We start from the raw sequence: 21313 nt of genomic DNA on the forward strand, positions 1-21313 counted from the left end.
ATAATAACCTGGGTAGAGCATCTCAGTAAGAGAAATTGCTGATGTCTGACCTTTGGGCTTTCCTGCAGAGACTGTTTTCACTGTGTTCATGGGGGCGGAAGGGCTGTTCATTTTGGGTGGTATCATCTCCTGACTTCAGCGTAGGGCAGGGGTGAGCATGAGTAAGCAGTCATACGTCATTTTCCCCTTGCTCCTGACTGGATGTGGCTAGCTGCTTCAAGTGCCTGCCATGACTTCCTCAAAATGATGTGTCCTAGCTAGCTATTACAAGCCGAATGAACAACCTATCTTCTCTTAAAGCTGCTTGCGGGCAACTGGAAACAGAACAGCAGGGTGCAGAGCACAGATAAATAAAATACAGCTGTAAAACAGGGCCTATTTGGAAAAGAGCTACTTAGGCCCCAACATCAAATCAATGAAGGAAAAAGTCAATTTACTAAAATATTTCTTTTATTTGAATAAGGTCATTGACATTTCCTGAATTCCAGCTAGCATCAAGTAACAATCAGAAAAGCAAAACAAAAACAAACAAACAACAAAAAAAAAAACCTTGACAAAATGTTATATAAATTGAAACTGACAGTGGATAGAAGACCCTTTTAAACTTTAACATCATAAAGGAAATATCTTAAAACAGGCAACATAGAGATTTTAAAAAGTTGCAAGAGCTGATCTCACCCTAAATCTTTCGCATACAAAATTCCCAATGACTAATTTGCTCATCACCTTTCTCCAGCCAGCACATGGGCACTGCGAGGGCCTCAGACCCCGGCGCCCAATCAGTTCTTTAGAGACCTATTCTCAGCAGAGCAGCAGGTGAGCGAGCCCTGATTCAAGTCTTTTCCATTGTCCTCAAGTTATCAACATGTGCAGCTCTCTGAGATAAAACCTGGAGACAATCAGAAGGCCACAGCTCCAGCGGCAGGCTTCCTGATGAGCACGCTTATGCTTCGCCATGAGCCAAAGATGATTCTACAAGGTTCAAAGTCATCACTGAAGCGCCAAGAGGTCAGCTAACAACCTGACCTGGTTAGTTTGTAGTTTCTGATGAACAAAGAACTTTAACAAAACAAACAGTAACAAGCACAGAAGAACCAGCAGAGTTGCTGATCTCAATGACAGCGAAAACGTGGGTAGCTCAGCTTCGAGCCAACGAAGACCCACCACACACACGCCTTTCCCTACTCCTCACTTTAGTGGTTCTCAGCTGTCAGTGTGCTATGTCTGTGGTGTCTGTGGAACGGACACTCTGAAGCCCCACGTGATTAGTGACGTGGCTCGATTGGAGTGGAGCCTTGGAATCTGTACTCCTCATAAGCACTCCAGGAACTGAGTGGCTGGTCCACAGGCCACGTCCTGAAGACTGATGTGCCTTCAATACGTGACAAAACACTGTTATTGTCTATGACTTCATGGGAAGTTTTACGCTAATGAAAGCATTCAAATAATTGTAACAGAAACAGCGCATTACACAAAATCTATCAGCAATTACATAATTGAAATTTCTTTTAAAAGTGGTATCATAAAATTACATTAACGTTTTAAAATAAATTTTGTTTTAATCCAAGGCACCTGTAAAATACTTGCTGGTGTGAGAAGTGAACTATTCCAGTTACACAGAACACTACAGAACGAAGGAACTCTGGCAGTGATAATTTCCCCCAGAGCAGGGTTTTGCTCAGAAGATTCAGATTTAATGATCTTGAGGAAAACAAAGACAGACATACTGTGTGAACAATCTTGCTGAGTGATTTTTAAGCAATTAACAAGCAAAACGATTCCTGCTCCTGCTATAAGGGCTAGCTGCAATCACGTCAGGAATGATCAGCGCTTTTCCCCTGGATTTGAGCCTGAAAAGTGTACGCTGCCCTGACCTGGGGTTCCTTTAACGTTCAGGCACACACGACTGTGGACTTTGTAATGTTGGCTTTGGCAGCCTTTTATCTCAAGAAGATACCCCAATGCCTACAATTTGGCTTTTTTTTTTCCTGAAAGTTTTTTTAAAAATGTAAGTAAATTCTGGAAGATGACACTGTGGAGCGTGACTTTGAGAACGTCAGCTGCAGAGGGGAAGTGAGAGGCGCACGTGCTGCAGTTTCTGCAGCCACTGCGAGGGCACGGTCTGAGATCTGGGAGGAACGCCAGCAGAAAAGGCAAGGCGAGACTGCACACACGGTGCCACAGCACCGAGTGCTCGTCATACAGTCTCCACATAGAGTTTAGGCTGTTAGCCCAATCTGCAAATAACATTTGAGGGAAAACTTACGAAGGCTTAGAACAATTTAGTTGCATATCTTAAACAGTGTTGTTCTGGATCCCATAGCAAACGAGACCATTACTTTAATAAGAGGTAAATTGTCTTGAAGCCAGCGGAAGTCCTAGCCCAGCTGTGAAAACAAAAGTGAAATCTGCACTTGAACACGTCACAGGCGGTTCCTCAGTACCTACAACTAGCTGTGCGCTGCTATCAGCTCTTGCCAGCCTAATGTTTCCTGGTTAATTCACCAATGGACCTTCAAGGCATCCTTATATCTAGCATCTAAAGGAGAAACAGGGAAGTATTTACTTTACAAATTTGTTTTCAAATAGCTCAGAGCTGCTTGGCTATAGCCCCCTCAATTTACATTTGAAAGTCACAAACCAGAGTAATATAAACCAGAATGTATTGTAACTCCTGTGAATTTAAAATAGTTGTAGAACATGTAATCAGAGCTAACTACATGTCTGACAGATTGGGAGAAATAAATTCCACAAATTAAAAATATAAAAATTACTTCTGTAATACCAAATTGACATTATTGGAACAAAGATATTCAAGACAATGGCCATCACAAATGATTATACCAACAGGCAAAATATCCATTAAAAATCATCATCATAAGACTGTTCTCACCTAAGTTATGTAGGCAAAAAGTAGTTATTCACTTCCCACAAAAATTTTCTTTAAAAGTGAAATACACATCCACGATCGAGGGGGAAGTCGTTTCACTAAATGCTTCAACCCCCGGCATCTGGCCTCAAGCTCTCAGACAAATCACTGATCCCAGAGGGAGATGTGTTGGGACCAAAGGGCTCTAGAACTCACTCCTGTGTTGGGAATTCTCACTTCTAAAAACGACTTTGGTTACAAGACTCACATGAACAGGGTGCTCTTGTTTAGACCTCATATTCTGGGAAAAAAGGCAAGTGTTTATATAAATATAGAACCCTCCGGTAGCGGAGCTGGAGAGGAAATGCCCACAGCCAGTGGCTGCCCCTGTTTTATGTCTTGACTATTCTCTTCAGTGGTTACACTCTGCCTCCAGAAGCCTGCTGACATGTAAGGACATGTAGCACTATGAACAAAATGTGGTTGTCCTGAAGATTTATTTTTACTGAAAAATGAATGTTATACAAAATTTAATAACTTAGACTATGGAGCAATTTAAATACTAAATCCCCTCGAAAAGACAACATTTGCACATTCATACATACATGATGTACATACAGGAAAATGAAGGTCAAAAGAATTTTTTGGCAGCTGCTTCTTGCTGAGTCCTACAAAAAGAAAAGGAAAATCAACATATGCTCTATATACTTAACTTGGGAAAGAAATAGGATTGTTTAAATTAAACTATCAATGCCCCCTGAAGTAGAAAATACTGAGATAAACACCTCTAAACATGCACACCCAAGAGACTAGTGAACAAGTTTGCTTTGCCCTGAATTGTCTGCTAGTGAAAGCTGCATTAAGGTCCTAGTTAATTCCACAAGTATTTTATCCCCAAGCATGGGTCAAATGTCATCAAGACTCACCTGTACATGATGTAGCCAATGAACAACACTGTTTGCACCACTACAAATATCACAAAGTGCACTGTGGATAGGCATGACGGAAATGGTGGCAGTTCTGGGCATTTTGGTTTGTCATTAGATGGCTGCAAAGCAAACAGTCTGTATTATAGTTAGCCAAATTGATGGCCTGGAAAGATATAATGTGTAATATTACAGAACGCACAGTCTGTTAAATAAACAAGTATTTCATTTACTCATTCCCCTAAATATTTTCTACCTATTTAACTTTTACTATCTTTTAAAAATTCTTTTTCTTTCAAAGAGCAACAGACATAAGAAGGATACCTCTGTGCCAACTTGGTGCCACCTACCCCCGCCCCAACTTCACTACAAACCACGATTTCAGTGCCCTTCAAGGCTCTAGAGAACAGGGCTCCCACAAACTCCTACTGCTCTGGATGCTTCCAGTTCACAAGTCTGTACTGGCATAATCAACAGTGCAGACCTCATGCTCAGTAATGTTCCAGTACGATAAATTACATGCACCCCACCAACAAACTACTCCAACAGAATTTTGTTTCCTGCCTTTGCAATCTCACATCAAACCTGACTGACTTCTGAAAACTGTCCATCTTCTGTCTCCAAAAGACAAAGTATCTTAAGAGGCTAATTAAACATCAGGGACAAGGATGTCACCCATATAGTGGCTTCTAGGATTGGCTGTTCCCAATCCGGCTGTATCTACAAGGCACAGTTTTTAGGACATACCCACCCACAGCACCAAGTTGGCCACTGCAACAAAGAGAAAAAAAAAATCTTTAAACAAAACTAAAATGTAACAATTTGGATGAAAGCTGGGCCAACATGAAAAGTAGTAAGTAAGATTTGCAAAAATGGTTCAAGGAGTGAACATAGAAATGGTTAAGAAAGGCAGAGTCCAGATATAATGGAAATGAGATTGGAAATTGAAGACTAGAGTGTTTTCCCTCTACTAATGATTTTGAGAAAGTCATGTTAGTGTTATTATCGCTGACATAAATGTAACGTATCTCAAGGGATCGGATCTTCTGCTTCTTCTGAGCTTGATTAGGACCAACCATATACGTGTTGTACAAGGCCACCAGCAAGGAAAGCACTCAAGATAATCTTATTTAATTTAACTCTATCTAATCTCAGAAAACTTAACTGATGTGACATAATAATAAAGTAGCAATAAAATTTTAGGTCAGAACCTTGGGAGAACATATGCCAAAGAAATATGCTTTTAAAAACACAGACTCACAAGAATATACAAAACCAAGTCAGCTAAAATCCCAGTACTAGGGTGGGAGGGGCTAATGAAGCCCTACACCAGCTTAACTCCTACTGGCTACTGACGGCTGTCAGGGGGAGGGAGTCAGCTCTCTTCAGGGATGTGACCCCTGATGCACTGCCAGTGCTCTGGGGGGGGGGGGGAGTGGCCCTCATGGATACACAGGCAGCACTAAGTTGTCTGGGGTTTAATGAGCACATGGTGGGGGAGTAGCAGTGGTAGGAGGGGAGGGAGTAGGGAATGGGTCTGATCAAAACACCTTATGTCTTACAGCCTCCCTTCCTCATCCCATCCTTTGTCTCATTGGCTAACAACTTAGCTTCCCTCTCCCTGGAACCCCAGTGACCACTCCCACAGAGAATCAGGAAAGTGATCTTCACTCTCCTAGCCCTCCAATTCAAATCTCCCAGTCTCATTCCCAGCAATGCAGCAGGCTACCGTCAGGGGCTAGCCTTCCCTCCCTTCCTCCATTTGCTGCAGACCCCAGAGATACTCTTAGTAAACCCATCTTTCCTCCCTCCTGTCACCTTCTCAGTCCCAGCTGTCTATCCCCATTCCTGCAGGTCACTCCCAACACCTAGAAACAAGTTTACTGAGGATACCCAGTGGCTACAGCAGCCAGGGACCCCAGAAGCACTCCTTACCAGACAACTCATTGCGACCACATACTTCTAAGATCCAAAGAGCGCAACAGAAACCAAGGACCAGAAAACTCACCCAGCAAAGACAACACCTAGAATTCCAATCACCCCAAACTCAGATGCCTAGACAGCAGCATAAAAACACATTACCACACAGGAAAGTATGTCTCCACTAGAGCCTGGCAAACCTACTAGAGCAGGCCCTAAGAAATGCAATATAGCTGAAACACAAGACAAGGACTTCAAAATGGCTACTGTGAATTTATTTGGAGTCCTTATAAAGAATATGAAAAAAGTCCACTAATGAAATCTGTGGAAACACAAATGGGAATGGAATGACATTAACAAAAACAACATGATATTTCATAAGATGCAAACAAAGCCTCTGACAAAATGTAACACTCTCAGGATGAAAGTCCTGAAGTGTCTAAGATACTAAGGGCCACCTGAAGGGTTTATATAGAAACCCAGTACAGTAGCAGCCTCCTAAGATATATAAAAATACAAAGGTGATCTAAATGTGCTTGACAAATAACTGGGAAGACAGAGCCCCAACTGGACATTTCTTGTTACCAAATGAAGCATCTTGGAGGAGTTCGGAGAGGGGAAACTATTATCAGACTATATTATACTAAAAAAAAAAAAAAATCAATTAAAAAAAGAAAAAGTCCACCTCATATACATGTATAAATTCTCAAGCAAGTTCAAAAACATGGATTACAGAGGATATTAAAATGGGAGTACAAATATTTTCATTGCCTGGTAATATAAATCCCATACCCCAAACCCTCATTGTTGCTCCTGCCTAGTAAGCAATGACAAGTGCAGACACTGAATCTGCTTTCTACCTAGGAAATCCAAATCCAGAGGCTTTCAGAACCTATGGGACAGTTAGGACAGAACATGAGCATAGCTCAAAACCATGGCACAGGGGACCACCTTACCATGCTGCGCTGTGCCAGGCTGTCGATGTCTCTCTTCACGACATGAAGGTGCTCTTTGATGTCCATGAAGTGCTGAGTGCTCTCATAGACGCCCGCCGACCCAGGGTGCTGTATGCCACTGACCAGCCGCACCGTCTCACTCATAGAGTTCCTGGGACACAAAAGCCCTTTGAAATCACAAGGGTTTTGGTTTTTGTTTCCAGTTACACATTTCAAATGGTTACTCCCTTTTAAGCTCAACACACCAGATGGTTAAAAAAAAATAAAACAAAAACCCAAAGAAACAAATATAGAACCGGAAGCCAGACATAGTAGCACATACCCATAATCTCCATACTTGAGAGACTGAGGCAGAGGACTGGGAGCTCAAGCCCAGCTTGGGCTACACAGAGAGACCCTGCCTAAAAGGAGAGGACATGAGGGGACGGGAGGGAGAGGAAATGAAAAGGGGGAAACAGAGCCTCAGGAAAGAATGTGTACTTAGAAGAGTGCAGCTGGACCTGAGGTAACGCCAGCTCCCAGGAGATAACCTGAGTCCCTGGCTGACTCTGAGACACAAGGGAGGTCTGGACAGTCTGCACAAACACTGCAGTGAGCATGCCTGTCTGTTCACCCGGAACCTCAAAGGACTGACCTCCAGAGGGACTGGAAATGTACTGAAGGTCAGCTCACGGACCCCTACCTACGTGAATGTTCTCTAGGGAAAATTCTAGCACATGAAGGACACTTTGGCTCAGCACATAGCTCAGCAGAGGTTTGCTTGCTGACCCTCACAACAGAGTGGCTGACTGAAACTTGAGGTTAGACACCACGGCCTGCCATAGCCATTAGCCATGTCATTCCAATAACCATATCACAGCCCAGGGAAGAAAGCTCAAAATCGGTAGTACAGTTTTTAATGCATGCTTATCACTTTCAGATCATGGTAAAGTAAAAACTTGTAATTCAAGCCCTGAAGCCCTGTGTGCAGTGGGCGACTGCTGGGAGGGGCAGAGGGAGCTTCCGGTGTTCCTGCACTCTCCTCCGTACCCACCTTTCCTTGATGACCCTATTGCTCTTGTAACAAACCATGGCCAGATTCACAGTAGCTTCCTGCATTCTCTGAGTGCCTCTGGCAAACCAGAGATTCTGTTGGTCTTAGAGACTCCTGACACGAACTGTGCCTCTACATCTCTGTGCTCCTATCAGATGGCCCTCAGGTACGAGCCCAGACGTCACCAGGAAGCCAGTCAACAAGCAGCACTGTAGACTCAATTATGAAGGAATGTGTGACAGTCACTGATCCTATGCACCATTCTTACACACTGACTGCCACTGAGCCCTGTGGATGTGAGTGACAGCCGACAGTAAAAAATGATAAGCACTCTACTAATGTAAGAAACGTAACAGACTTGTTTACATAAAGGGATGAATGTACCCAAAACTGATGAAGGTACTTTAGCTAGTGGTACTTTCAAAGCTTTGTGAATGGTAAGCCAACCGTGTGTCCACCACAGACAGTAGGAAATCCATTCAAGTCTGGTGATTTCCCCCATAGATAAATCACTAAGAGTCTCTGCACCTTTCTGACTTTATCTCCTACTCTGTTCTTTCCATTCCCTGAAAATACCTTCAACCATAAGCCTGTCTGAATAAGGCTCTTTCTAGACATGGCGCTCACTTCCTATCTGTGGGTTTAACGCCCTAGTGATAAGCAGATGAGGTGGGAGCAGGAGGTAGCAGGTCTGAAAGGGGTAATACATACAGTGTGTGTGTGTGTGTGTGTGTGTGTGTGCGCGCGCGCGCGCGCGCGCACGCATGCAGCTCACTAATGATGGAGGGCCCACTAGGTCATTTGTTTAGTTGATCATATAGTATGAATGTTAATTTCCTGGTTCTTACAATTACATGTTGGTTATACAAAATATTAACATTAAAAGATGGGTGAAAGATACGTGGAAGCTTAATGTATCAATTTACAGCATTTAACGTTCAAATTCAAGAAAACAAGGGGCTTGAGAGATGGCTCTGGTTAAGAGCACCAGCTGCTCTTCCAGAGGGCTGGAGTTTCATCCCTAGCTCCCATAATGGCTCACAACCATCTCTAACCTCAGTTCCATGAAATCTAACACCATTTTCTGGTCTCTGAAGTTACTGTATGCATATGGTATGGACATACATATAGGTAAAACCACCCAATTACATCAATAAATAAATCTTTTGAAAAATAGTATCAAAATAAAAAGTACTACATTATATAACCCAGTAGACTTCTAAAATAAATCTATTCATTTAGCTAAACTATTTGAACAAGGTAAGTATTCACTTTGGAATTGTGAACCAACAACAAAAATGTTTCTTAAATGCAATGCTAAGGAGCAAACTACAAATTTCCAGCCATCAGTCGAGTCCTTGTAGTTTCTAATCTTCTGTTTAACCTGGTCCTGTATGGTTGTTCGGCCCTTAAAAGACTCACTTTGACACCTCCTGTCAGGGGTTGTACTGGGTGGGAACACACTGACACATTAGCTTACGAAAACACAATATGGGCTGTGTTCTCCATCACAGACACTGAGAAGGTTGGCTATCTGTGTGAGTCAGCCATTGTCATTAGAGATATGTCATTCAACTGTTCACACTGTCTATTCCAGCTCTGCCCAGCCTGTCACGGGCAGAAGATGGCATCAGAAGTTGTTCCTGGGCAAGCATGCCTGCTTTCCAGGCCTGCCACAGTAAATGTCCTTCCACCCCCAGCATTTCTCAGAGCTGCGACAGCTCACTCCAGTCCCCTAATTTCCAAAGACAGGCACGCACCTGGTCTCCACTCACCACAGCAAACCTCTTTGTTTTTAAAGACACTAATACTGGCATTCCCCCCCCCCCCCACTCTTCAGCTTATAATAGTTTTTAAAATTTAGACATTTGCAGCCTACCCCCCTGAAGGACACTGACACAGGACAGCAGGCACACAGCTTGTTTAGGACAAGGGACAAGATGTCACACGTGACTGTTGTGTACTTACTTCATCTCATTCACTTGTCTCAAAATCTCATGCTGGGTCTTCACAACGGTATCCAGTTCCTGCTGAGAGACCTGGAGGGAAGCAAGACAAAACAGCTTAGCACCTACAGGTCATGTGAGCACAGCACTGTTCTGACTGTCTCTGGCGGGGTGCTGCGTTGGAAAGTTTACCTGCCCCGGCTGCCCTGGGGTCCCTGTTCCTCTCCTGGAGATCTCCTCTGTCAGGGAAGAGACGTATCTCCTCTGTTCATCAAGGATCATATCCAGCTGCCTGTTAAGTTGTTTGATTTCCAGGTGGATACGATTCTGTCCCTCAAAGACCTGTCTGAGCTCGCGATCTCCTATGCTCTCGAATATGTCATCCGCTGTAAAGCAGTGGCAAATTACAATCATTACAATCCTCCACACCTGTAGCTTTGAAACACTAAGAGGCCAAGTGCTGACACATTCCAAAACCAGAACATTACTAATACGGGATACAAACTTCCAACAGTTCAGTCATAACTAAATTACTATTTTAGTAATTACTAAATGAATATTACAAATTACTATTTGAACCTTTTCACTTAAAATAATTTTCTGTTTTATATATATTGTGTAATTTTACAAGGGAGAACTAATCGGGAGTAACAGAAATCAAAATAATGACAGGCTATGCGGAGAATGGGTTTACAGAATCAAAGAACTTTCTGGGGTGGAAAAAAAAAAACATTCCAGGCACGGACACAGTGATGCTTAGGTGGAGAACAACCAACTGTACCCCTACTTCAAGCAGTTTCAGGGTATGCTCACAAATGACATGCCAGTTATACCACTGAGAACTGTGCGTCACACAGCATGCAGATGCTAGACACAGGCTTTACCCAGCACAGTCTCTATCATTCAAGTGGGGAACAGGCCAGATATAAAACTAGCAGATAGGAAGCAGTCAGTTTGGCCTTGACACTGTTACATTTTTGACAATGTAACAACATATAAGGCCTTAGTATTTTTTGGCTTACACTAGCACTTAAAGTTCCCATCATTAAAGTCCAGGGTTCTCAGTAGTAAGGGAGGTACTGGGAAAGAGGGTGTCATTTTCTTCAATGTTATGGTCTCTACTGGACTAGCCAGAAAGAAAGGGTTCAGAGGGAAAGGAAGGTAACAAAGGAAATGGAGCAATATAATTCTAATACATTGTATACGTGCATAAAACTGTCCAAACTTTTCAATAAAGCCATTGTGTAACACATAAAGGAGAAAGAGAGCTCCCCCCCCCTTTAATAGTTTTACTTAGCAGTCATCCATGAGGCCAGCACTGTCTCTTGTTTTTCATTTGTTTGGTTCACAGAACACAGTGGTGAACATGTCAATGCCACCCTCACCGGGCTCCAACACAGGGGCTCATGCTCACTCACAAAGCTATGGTGCTCTTCATGCGCACCTTACAAGCCACACTCTCAGGCCCTGAAAGACTCAGGACTTGCTTTCCTGCTGTTCCCAGCAATTCTGAGTGTGCTGAGACAGCAGAGATAAAGCAGACAGTGCACACCCAGGTGTCCCCGCAGAGCCGGCCCAGCCACAACTCACCTGGCTGCCCCTGGAGGTCAGGGTGGTCTTTCTGGAATTCCTCCTTCTTCTTGTCCAGTTCTTGCTGGAAGTGCTCAAATTCCTCTTGGTACTTTTCCTTTTCTTTTTCTGAGATGTCTTTTTCTGGCGTAGGCTTTTTCAGAGGAAGAAGAGGTCATAGGAAAGGGAACTGGTGAGACATTTGGCATCTGTCTTTCTCAAGCTCACTACAGCATCACTGGCTTGAAGGCTGTCCCTTACCTAAACTACAGCTAATTTGTTCTTGGTTTTAACAATACCAAAAATCACAGTAACGACTGCCATAGTGAGCATTTACTACACACACACTGGTCTCACTTAATCCTGACAAAATCCAGAAGCTGCCACTGAACAAGCATCAAGCATGCTACAGAGGTTCAGGAACTCATACAGGACCCAGACTGACGTCAGTCTACTCAAAACCTACAGTTTGGGCAACACCACTGAAAACTGGAAATTAACTGCTTGGAAAAAAGTATACTTACTGGCTCTTTTCCAGGCTCAGTTAGTTGGAAAGTCAAGAAAGAAAGAACATCATGGTCATCTACAAATTAAAAAAAAAAGTTTCAAGAAATGCTGTAAGTAATTGTTCATAGTTGTGAGTTTACTTGGCAGGTATATATTACTTATGGAAGCCTGACTTCAGAACTACTCGAAACCTAACCCTAGGTCAGCAGTGCAGCAGGGTCTAACTGGAGTGAATGGGGAGTGCCTGACAGCGAAGGATGCTCCTGAATGGAAAAAGCCCTGTTCCCTCTTTGCTTGGGTTGTACAGAACAAGCTACAGTCTGGGAAGGATTTCATATGGTAATGTGTCATTGAGTACAAAGCAGTATTGGTGTGGAGGAACTTCATTTATCAACATACATGGAAAATAACAGCAATTATTTTCATTTAAGGTTTGCCCTAATAATATTTCCTTAGGTTTCCAAAGTCATTTGTATATGATACAGCAATTTTTAAGGGTCCTAAAACACTTAGGAATTAACTTTTTATATCCTCAACTTGAAATATGTCCCCTTCACTACAAAATGTGCCTAAATGAATGTTGTGATTTACATACATCCATGCAGCCAACACAGCCAAAGACTGGAGGAATGGGCCATGGGAAGGCTCCAACGAGATGGGGAAGTGAAATGGAATCGAGTCAATATTCCTTACACATACTATCAACAGTAAGAATCATTCACAGGCTTTCAATATGAAAAGATGGTGAGATTTACCTGCAAGACCTCCTGTTGCCGCAGATATCCCAAAATGCCCTTGTGGGGGGATAATCATATTTTCCACTTTGGCACAAAATTCATAATCATTTTTATCTGGTGTAAAGCCATTATTGATCATGACCTGGGAAGACATACTACAGTTGTAGATTATTTCAAAATAAATTTTAGCATTTTGTGATAGTATTTACTCTTGCTTCCTTCTATTGTTATAATTCTTTTTGTATGTGGATATTGTGTGTGTTTGTGTTTGTATGTGGGTGCGCACGTGGAGACCTGAAGTTGATACCGGGTATCTTCCTCAACCACTTTCCCCTTTATTTACTGAATCAGGGTCCCTAAATTGATCCCAGAGCTCAGTGATTCTCTAGACATGCAAGCCATCTTGCCCTGGCTCTTGAGTGGTGGGATTCCAGGTGGCCACACCCCTTCTCAGTTTTTACATAGTTTCCGGGATTTGAGCTCCACCTCTCAGATTTACACTGAGCCGTCTTTATCCACTCCCCAGCCCTACACAGGATAATTTGCGATAAACTCACTTACTAACCACCATTACACAGTAAGATCATTCACTTCATTTTTTTAACCCATCATTTGTCAAAGGCTCAAAAAGAGAAAATGTTGATAGTTTAACAATCTTTCTACAGTGAAGTAAGTTCCTCTCTTGCAGAGCCTTAGGGAGTCATGGTCATTCTGAAGAGATCACAGCAGGAATTCAAATGCTCTGGTTATCCTGGGTTAGCAAATGACAGTGTTGCTCATCTCTCCTCTGTCTTCCTTTAGGCACCTGTCACCTCAGGTCTGGTAGTGAGCGCAGCCCCGTGGAGAGGGCGAAGCAGTTCAAACTGTAGTTCTGTCTGAGTTACTTAAAACCTCCCACGTTCAGTTTCTCCAGAGAGCCTAGCCCTTTGCGAAGCTGCATTTAAAGCACAAAGCGCCAGGCTAAGTCACTGGTTAAAACTGCCTACACCACAATTCCACTTCCTGCTGAGAACACCAGCTCTCTTAAAGCTTCCTCACAGGAGGGTCACTGTCAGGCCTTCCACCCCACTTCCGGGATGTCTCTGTCTTCACACTTCAGCAAACCACTTGCTCTCTCAAATGTTCTGCTTCTTTGAGACCCTATCTGCTTTCCGTGCCTTGGAACATACACATATTTCCGGTCCTGCTCTGAGGTGCATCTCAACTGAATCACTTTTGGACTTTTCCCAGGGTCATTTCTCACGGTCCAGTTTCCAAGGTCACAATTCCTTAACGCTATCTCAATTCCTTAGCCCTTGACACACAGCACAGTGACACTAGTGTTTCCTCGAGGGCCTGCAAGCTCTTCAAGGAGAAAGGTCTTTGTCTTACTCATATTGGTATCCTGAAGACTTGGATATGTTCTTACGATATCTTCAAGCTGGTGCTTAAATCTCCTCTGACCAAACAGAAACTGACAAAGCTCACTACAGAAAGTAACATACCAGATGACACACTTAATTCTGTTCTCAGGGCAACGCATACAGATGTGCGGATATCCATGTTTAAGTACATTAACTTCTGTCAAGAACTCAAAAGAAAAGTCATGCTAGAGTGTTGCTTATCTGGTCACTGTCACTCACCGTCAGCGTTTTCTGGTAATAGGTAATCTTGGCCCGGACGGGATAGGGTTTATTACGAAAGTCCCTCTGACAACTTGCTAAAGCTTGAGGGGCACCATCACTGCAGGGGGAGGGAGAAGAAAAGAAGGCTTTTAGTATTTAAGACTCAGGAAGATTCAAAAATATCAGTTACAACGAAGCTTATGATGGCCCCTGTCAGCCAGGGCCTTTCCTGTCAGAACTCTGGAGACACTGGAGGGGAAGTCCCAAGGCCACTGGGTGCTGAAGGGAGGAGGATGTGCTACTAGGAGAGAGGACGGCATTCAAATCACTCGGGGATTTCATTGTTTATTTCTGTGGTATTGGGAACTGGACCTAGAGTCTCACACATGCTAGGCAAGGGCTCTACAACTGAGCTGCATCCCCAGTAACTCCTGGCGTCTGTCACCTCCACCAGAGCCAGCTGAAGCCGAATCTAAAGGAACCGGCCAGGCACCTCTAGTTTAGACCAGTCCACCAGGGATGGCAAAGAACCACCACCATAGCACCACCGAGACAGGACAGAGCTCAACACCTGGAACGCTGTAAGGCACCGACAGTCGTAAAGTGACATTAGTGTTGAAAATGGTGACCCGTTTAATGCCTGGGGACTCGTTAGTTGGGTGAAAGCTAAATCTATTTTTTGAAAGATCTCTTTCAATGAACATGGAAAGCTTGGTTCACAGAAAGAACTTCAAGACCGGAAAGGAAAAGTAGAACTTTCCAGTGAGTTACAATATAACAGTTCAAGAAACAAACCATCTTATTTTGTTTGGAGAGTGTTGAGATTTGAAGCAATAGATTTCATGAGGTGGCCAAAGAAAAGTTGAAATGAGAAACAAGGCAAAATCCCACTTACTTTTGATGGTCATAATTAATTTTTCCATTGTTGCCTATAACTACTATAGCAGGATTATTTTTCTAAAACATAAAGAGAAAATATTTTAGTATGTTTCATAGTAAATTTCATCATTCTTCATGTGCTATGAAAACTCATCTGCTAAGATTCCAGGACTCTTAAAAATCTGAAATACTGTGGCCTAACCTTTCAATGCATCATCAAAATTTCTTTAAATTGCTGACAGCAACCTCTGGAAATCAGTAACAACTAGCCAAAGGGAAGACCAGCCTTAAAGCATCCAAGCCACAGGTTAATGCTTCAGCATCTAAGTATGTTTTGCTTTTCAGATGTCATCAGAACGATCTGACCAAAAAGTAATTAACACAGGAGAGCTGAGGGTGAGGGTCAGTCACACCCAGCACCTGAGTACCGCCATGGCTTCCTAAACACTATTGGCTTCACTGCCCCCCATCTAAAGATTCATGCTGGTGTTTTCAGTTACTAAGCACACACAGGGTGTGAATCACTGACAGGTTCTCAGAGCTACGTCTCCACAATGACTGTAAATTAGTGTGGGAAAAATCGTGTCTGCACAGCTTTCAGTTGTGAGATTCTCTGCGACCAAGACTAACGACCATGCTCAGACTATCAACCACGTTCTTTATTATTAAATTTAAGGTGTCAGGCAAGCTACCTTCCCACAGCCTAACTCTGCAAAAAATATATTAAACGGAAAATGGCTAACAGTTTTAACAAAAAATATACCTTTCCATCATTGTCAAAAGAATCAAAAAACACTCCAACACCATTCCACATATCAGCTGATCCAAACACAGGGCCGTCCAAACCTTGATTTTCTGTATACCAAATTGCCTGAAAATACGTAAGAGGGGGCAGTTAGGAACCAGTGGCTTATGCAGCTAGACTGGCTCAACAACAGAAACGGGCATACTAGGCCATCAGCTCCAATTCGTCCTCTTCCGGTCACGCGAAATGTCACTTCCACCTCCCAGTTCTCGAAGGCTGCTTTCGTTTTTGTCCACACTGAACCTCGCTGGCTTTTTAATGATGGTGCTATTCGAATCTGATCTGAACTTGGAATAGCATCTATGGCAAAAATCAGAAAAGGAAAGCTTCCAGTTATAATTATGCAGAATTCAACGCATCACCGCTGAGCTGCAAAGAAGAAATTTTACCTTCTTATTATACACAAGAATCTTTGTTAGACATGGTTTCAGGCTGACAGTTATGACTTTGAAATGCTAAAGGAGCAGTATCTCTTTTGTCTTTGAACAGAGAAATGCACCTGCAAGCCTACATCCCCATATTACACAGTAAAAAAAACAGAGACCAAGACTTCAAACTTTTGTTTTTATATTATGGTTTCCAATTTTGTGTTTTTATGGGTTTTGTTTCTGTGTATATGTTTCTTGTGATTTTTTTTTATTCTTTTTTTTAAATTCTGGTTTGTGTTTTTTCATTAGTTTTCTAAAGAGAGAAAGGCACAGAGACGGATGGGTGAGGAGGTGAGAAGGATCTAGGGAGGGTAAACAGTGGTCAGAATATATTGTATGAATTTTTATTAAAAAGGGAAGCTGTTTACTTGATTTTCCTAATCTATTTTTAATAAAATTTTCCCCAATATTAAAAGTCCACGTGTTTCACCAGTTATATACTACAAACTGTATATACACAGTTATAACATTAGAAAAAAACCATGAGAACCAACCACTAGGGATCAAGTTCAGCTGTGATTTTGAACAAATCATTCCCGTATTCTCTTAGTTTCATCATTTATGTTCATCTATAAAATGAAAGGGGCAGGCCTGACAACTTCTCTAAACATTGCAAAATCATATGCAAAATATCCTGCATATATACATTTTCCTAGGAAGAGGGCCAACTAAATAAAGCAATTCTTTAACTCTGGTGGACTCTCAGAGAAAACAAGGGATTCTCAAGAGTAGCCGGCTCAAGTCCCAGTCCAGGCACTTGTGGCTGCCGGATCTCCAGAGTGTCATTGGTATACAATGCATGTGGATGCACACGTAGGTACAGCACAGGGATATAGCTGGCTTGGTTTCAAACAATCACAGCAAAGCAAGGCAAGCAACTTTTGGGGTTTTCCAGATCATCTAAAAGTTACATCTATACGATATACTGAGTGTGCAACAGTATCATATCTAAAACAACCAATACGCAGGCTTCAATTTTAAAATACATTAAGGAGTTGGCACATGGATCAATGAAAAAGCATGTCTTATCACTCAAGGGCTCTGTGTTTGACTCCCGGGACCTCAAAGCCAGAAAACAAAACCAACATCACTGACTGGAACCGTTAGGACTCATCTGGTGACACCGGAAAAGCAGCATAGACAGACAGACTGCTGAGCACACCCAGTCTGTAAAAGATCAAACACAAGCTCTGCAAAATCCAATAAACTGAGCCACAAAAAACCAAACATGCCTATAAATCCTTCAATCCTCTTACTATTGGCTAATTACCAAGGTACGTGAAAAGGCCTACATTTTGAACAATTACAACATACTCTTTCAGACTGTAACCGTTCTGACTGTGAGGACTCCACTTTATAGGGAGGTAAAGAGAGCTAGGATACTTTAGTGGACTCATTGGCTCAAACACTCACAGGTGGGGAGAACACTATGGAAAAAGGCCTGCACAGAGAAACCAAAGATTTGAGAAAATGTCCCAGAACCTTCGTCTCTCTGTGGTTTCTTGCTCCATCTATACAGGAGGTGCCTGGCTACCTACTACAGCTCAAATAGGAGAATGAAGAGGAGAGCTTTGAGAGTTATGAATGGTTACAGATTATCATCATTTCTTGCCCTTGTGAACCTAAGGATATGTACCGACAGTACAAAAGGACGTAAGATTTAAAAAAGAGAAAAGGGTGATCCTAATTAGGGCTGAATGTAATGGGCTGTATTTAAACTAAATCCTAAGTTTCTTCATTTTTCTGGTTTCAAATGATAGATTGCAAGAAGAAATGAGAAGGGAGAAAAATGACCAACAGCATTAATAGCGTAAGATGAAAAATTACAGAAACCACGAAAAGCAATGGATTTCCATGCCATCCATACCCCCGAGTGTCAGTCAGTAAACAGATCAAGTCATGACTGAAAACAGTAAAATACTTTGGCCACCCACTTGCACTGGGATACAACAGACGGCACCCTCCCCTTGTACACCCTATCTTTCACCCAAACTGAAGTTAAACTCAGCCACGGATGACCTTGAACTTCTGATCTTCTTGCTTCCATCCCCAGTGTCGTTAGCACTGGGATCAAGTGTGAACCACTACACCCGGCTTACGGGGTGCTATGGAGTGAACCCAGGGCTTGGTGCACGCCGGGCAAGCATCCTACCCACGAGGCTCCAGTCCCAGCCCTTTAGCCCGACCTCTTTCACAGCAGACTAGACACAAGACTGTTGCTTGTGACTCTGTGAAGGGTGGTGATAGCTAATTTCGGTAGCTGGTGACCGCTCTGCATCTGCTGATGCGTGACTGCGGTGGAAGAGACGGAGGACAGCAGACAGGTGACGGAGAGGCGCCCACAAATTCACCGCCATTTCCAAACGTCTTAAAAACAGAAAGAGAAGATCTGAAAACCTGTGCTTGGAATCCTGCGCCATCATCTTTGCGTTTACGCGGGGCGATGCTATCTTGATACCACGAGCCCAGAAGGCTTATAATAAACGAACTGAGTAACAGCTTAATTGCATTGCGCCCTGTTTCAACTACATAATGACTTGGTCATTAAGTGCAATGAAATTTACACCTGATAATTGCACATTAATTTGAGGAAAATGGCCCTTCCTGGAAGGGTGCTTTCTATTTAGCAATTACTTTCCAGCAACGAAGTGTTTTGTTTCAGCCACTGGACAATCTCGTGACATTATAAAAAGGCCTTCTATAAATGATTCCTTAATTACACACAAAAGTAGACGGTGTTTACTCCCTGGATGTGTCGGAGTCACAGAGGAGCTTATGGGACAAGTGCTGCCGATACTCTTCGGTCAGCTGTGACACATCAGCACTAAAGTGTGGCACCGTTTTCGTTTCACTGAGCGGTGCTCACAGTCCTGTCATCTGGGTCAGAGTGAGAAAAGTCTGAAGCAGAAACCACCTCATTTTGAGAAGCTATGACTATCCTTAGTCCCAAGTTCAGAAGCCATCAATACAAAACTCTATCTCCTGCACTAACTAAACAAAGACACGAACATGAAGTTTACAGTGTGAAGATCAAAGACCACACACACCGTCAACTGAGAGGCGATTCTACGGTGTAAGCACAACACTTTAAGAACGACATCCAAAGACCTAAACACCACTCTAAGACTCTATGCTATCTTGAAGCATTCGGGAAATAAGGTACAAACCTGGTCACTGCTAACTCGCTAAGACAAGCATGCAGAAGGAGGTTGCTGGCACTGGTCTCAATTGGTATGGCCAGGCAAAGTGCACCCTTGAGACGTGGCATCAGGGTATACTGTAACGTGACACCCAGAAGTTGGTTTGAGTACAGAAAGTAACAAAACACCTCCGAATCAAACAAAGTGCTGATGAGATTAAGAAAGGGAAGACTGGGAAGTGGGTGGACAAGTTGGGTGAGAAGACTGGGGGCGCGCGGGGAACCTGCGTGCTGGGGACCTGGAGTAGGGGCTGCCTTGGGAGTCCTGCCCAGCGCATGGGTCGGGCAGAGCTGGAGCTGACCCTCGGCCCTGCAGGGCATTGGGGAGATGGACGGAAAGCAAGGAGGGAACCCAGCCCCCGACTCCCGGCCCGGCCCGGCCCCAGCTTACTCCCCGCGTGGGCCCAGAAGGGCACAGTCCCATCGCTCTGCACCAGATGCGGCCCTTTAAAGCTGTATTTGTATTCGAAACGGCGGTGCGGCAACTCGGCTTGGGTGCCCGCGGCGCCGGGGGCCGCAGCGTCGCCTCCCGTGCCATCGCTCCCGACGAATCGGCTGAAAGACAGCAGCAGGGCGCAAAGGAACGGCCGCGCTCCAGCCTGGGAACCCCTCCGTCTGGACCCCGCCATCTTGGATTTGGGGACGCAGTGATCGGCGGGAGAGGGAGGGGCGCTGGAGCGGCGGATGGCCAACAGGGCGCTCTCTGATTGGTGGAACCTGGGAGACCCGAGGGCAAAGGGTGAGCCCCGCCCCTGGCCTCCTCTATCCCGGGGCCCATTGAGGACAGAGCATCTGTGGGCGGGGCTACGGAAGGGGTGGGGCAAGACTGGGAGCTCACTACTCCAGCCGCGTGGGGCGGGGGAGAAGAGGGGGTGGGGGGCCGAGATCGGACCTTGAGGTGCTAGGGGTCCCAAGCTGTAGAGTGCCTGTTGGGAAGGTGATTCCCACTTTTTCCTGCTACCAGTTTTTCCAAGCTCCAGAGTAGCGGTCTCCCTTCTGTGACTTAGAAAAACCTTGGAAGCCCTAAGACTTGTGGAGCCAGCCCATAATAAACTATATTTAGAATAAAGGCACTCATTATTTAGTGGCTGGCTTTCCTTTTGTGAACTTTCCAGAAACAAGGCGGGATCAAGAATACTAACAGTCTCAGCCCACTGAGAACATCTCACAAAAGCCTTAGGATCTTTTAGGTGCTTAAATCAGGGGGCTTTGTATCAAATCAACTCTCATTTCTCAAAAAGTGATTTCAAAGACTTTCCAAATTTTTGAAACCATGACAACAGTGCATTCATATAAACTTGGTAGTTTTGTTACAAGCTTATATGCCATGAATAGAGTTGACGAATAATTTGCATTTTATTTTATTTTATGGTTTTTCGAAACAGGGTTTCTCTGTGTAACAGCCCTAGCTGTCCTGGAATTAGCTCTGTAAACCAGGCTGGCCTCGAACTCACAGAGATTTGCCTGCCCCTGCCTCCTGAGTGCTGAGATTAAAGTCGTGAGCCCCCACCACCCAGCTTTATTTTATTTTTATTATTTTGTGTGTATGTAATGTGTGTGCGTGGGCATCACATACAGCACACACATGGAGGTTAGGTGACAACTTTACGGAGCAGGTTCTCTCCTGTTTATGTGTATTCCGTTCTTGGGGTTAAACCAGGTCCTTACATTTTTGTAGCATCTGTATTGTTAGCATATTCATAGTCATCTAGAGTTTTATTTTACTATGATTTAAAAAAAAAACAAATCCGAGAAACAGCAAAATAATTTTACATGCAATTCTAGTTTATCTGGGCTTTTAAGGGCACACACTCTTAGGTCTGTCTGATCGATTTTTGTTTGTTTGTTTTTTGCTTTTGTTTGTTTTGTTTTTGTTTTTTCTAGATAGGATTTCTCTGTGTATCTCTGGCTGTCCTGAAACTCACTCTTTAGACC

General features: G+C 43.5%; 1 protein-coding gene across 3 annotated transcripts; it reads right to left on the reverse strand.

The window, feature by feature from the left end:
- Positions 1–432: 432 nt before the first annotated feature.
- On the reverse strand, positions 433–20041 carry Lman1 (lectin, mannose binding 1). 3 transcript variants are annotated; one of them, XM_038329869.1, is made up of 14 exons: positions 19770–20041; positions 15897–16051; positions 15710–15817; positions 14963–15024; positions 14086–14185; positions 12482–12605; positions 11744–11802; positions 11241–11373; positions 9843–10036; positions 9673–9743; positions 6672–6822; positions 3796–3917; positions 3488–3537; positions 433–2387 (listed from the first exon to the last, which is right to left on the reverse strand). In XM_038329869.1, exons 1-13 carry the CDS (start codon positions 20005–20007, stop codon positions 3501–3503), a joined length of 1554 nt encoding a protein of 517 aa, XP_038185797.1. In that variant the 5' UTR covers positions 20008–20041; the 3' UTR covers positions 433–2387; positions 3488–3500. The 3 variants fall into 3 exon arrangements, with proteins under 3 accessions (XP_038185797.1, XP_038185796.1, XP_038185795.1); XM_038329868.1 differs by having other exon boundaries at positions 3475–3537; XM_038329867.1 differs by having other exon boundaries at positions 433–3537.
- Positions 20042–21313: the final 1272 nt, after the last annotated feature.

The sequence above is a fragment of the Arvicola amphibius genome, chromosome 5, assembly GCF_903992535.2.
Source record: "Arvicola amphibius chromosome 5, mArvAmp1.2, whole genome shotgun sequence".
Classification (NCBI taxonomy): Eukaryota; Metazoa; Chordata; class Mammalia; order Rodentia; family Cricetidae; genus Arvicola; species Arvicola amphibius.

What these genes read in the sequence shown, in the direction of transcription:
- Lman1 (XM_038329869.1), bottom strand. Translation starts at nt 20,007, where the DNA reads ATGGCGGGGTCCAGACGGAGGGGTTCCCAGGCTGGAGCGCGGCCGTTC. An exon ending in ATTACCAGAAAACGCTGACG is followed by an intron (nt 12,606 to 14,085) that starts GTGAGTGACAGT and finishes ATGTCTTCCCAG; the next exon opens with GTCATGATCAATAATGGCTT. An exon ending in ATTGGCTACATCATGTACAG is followed by an intron (nt 3,538 to 3,795) that starts GTGAGTCTTGAT and finishes TTCTTTTTGTAG; the next exon opens with GACTCAGCAAGAAGCAGCTG.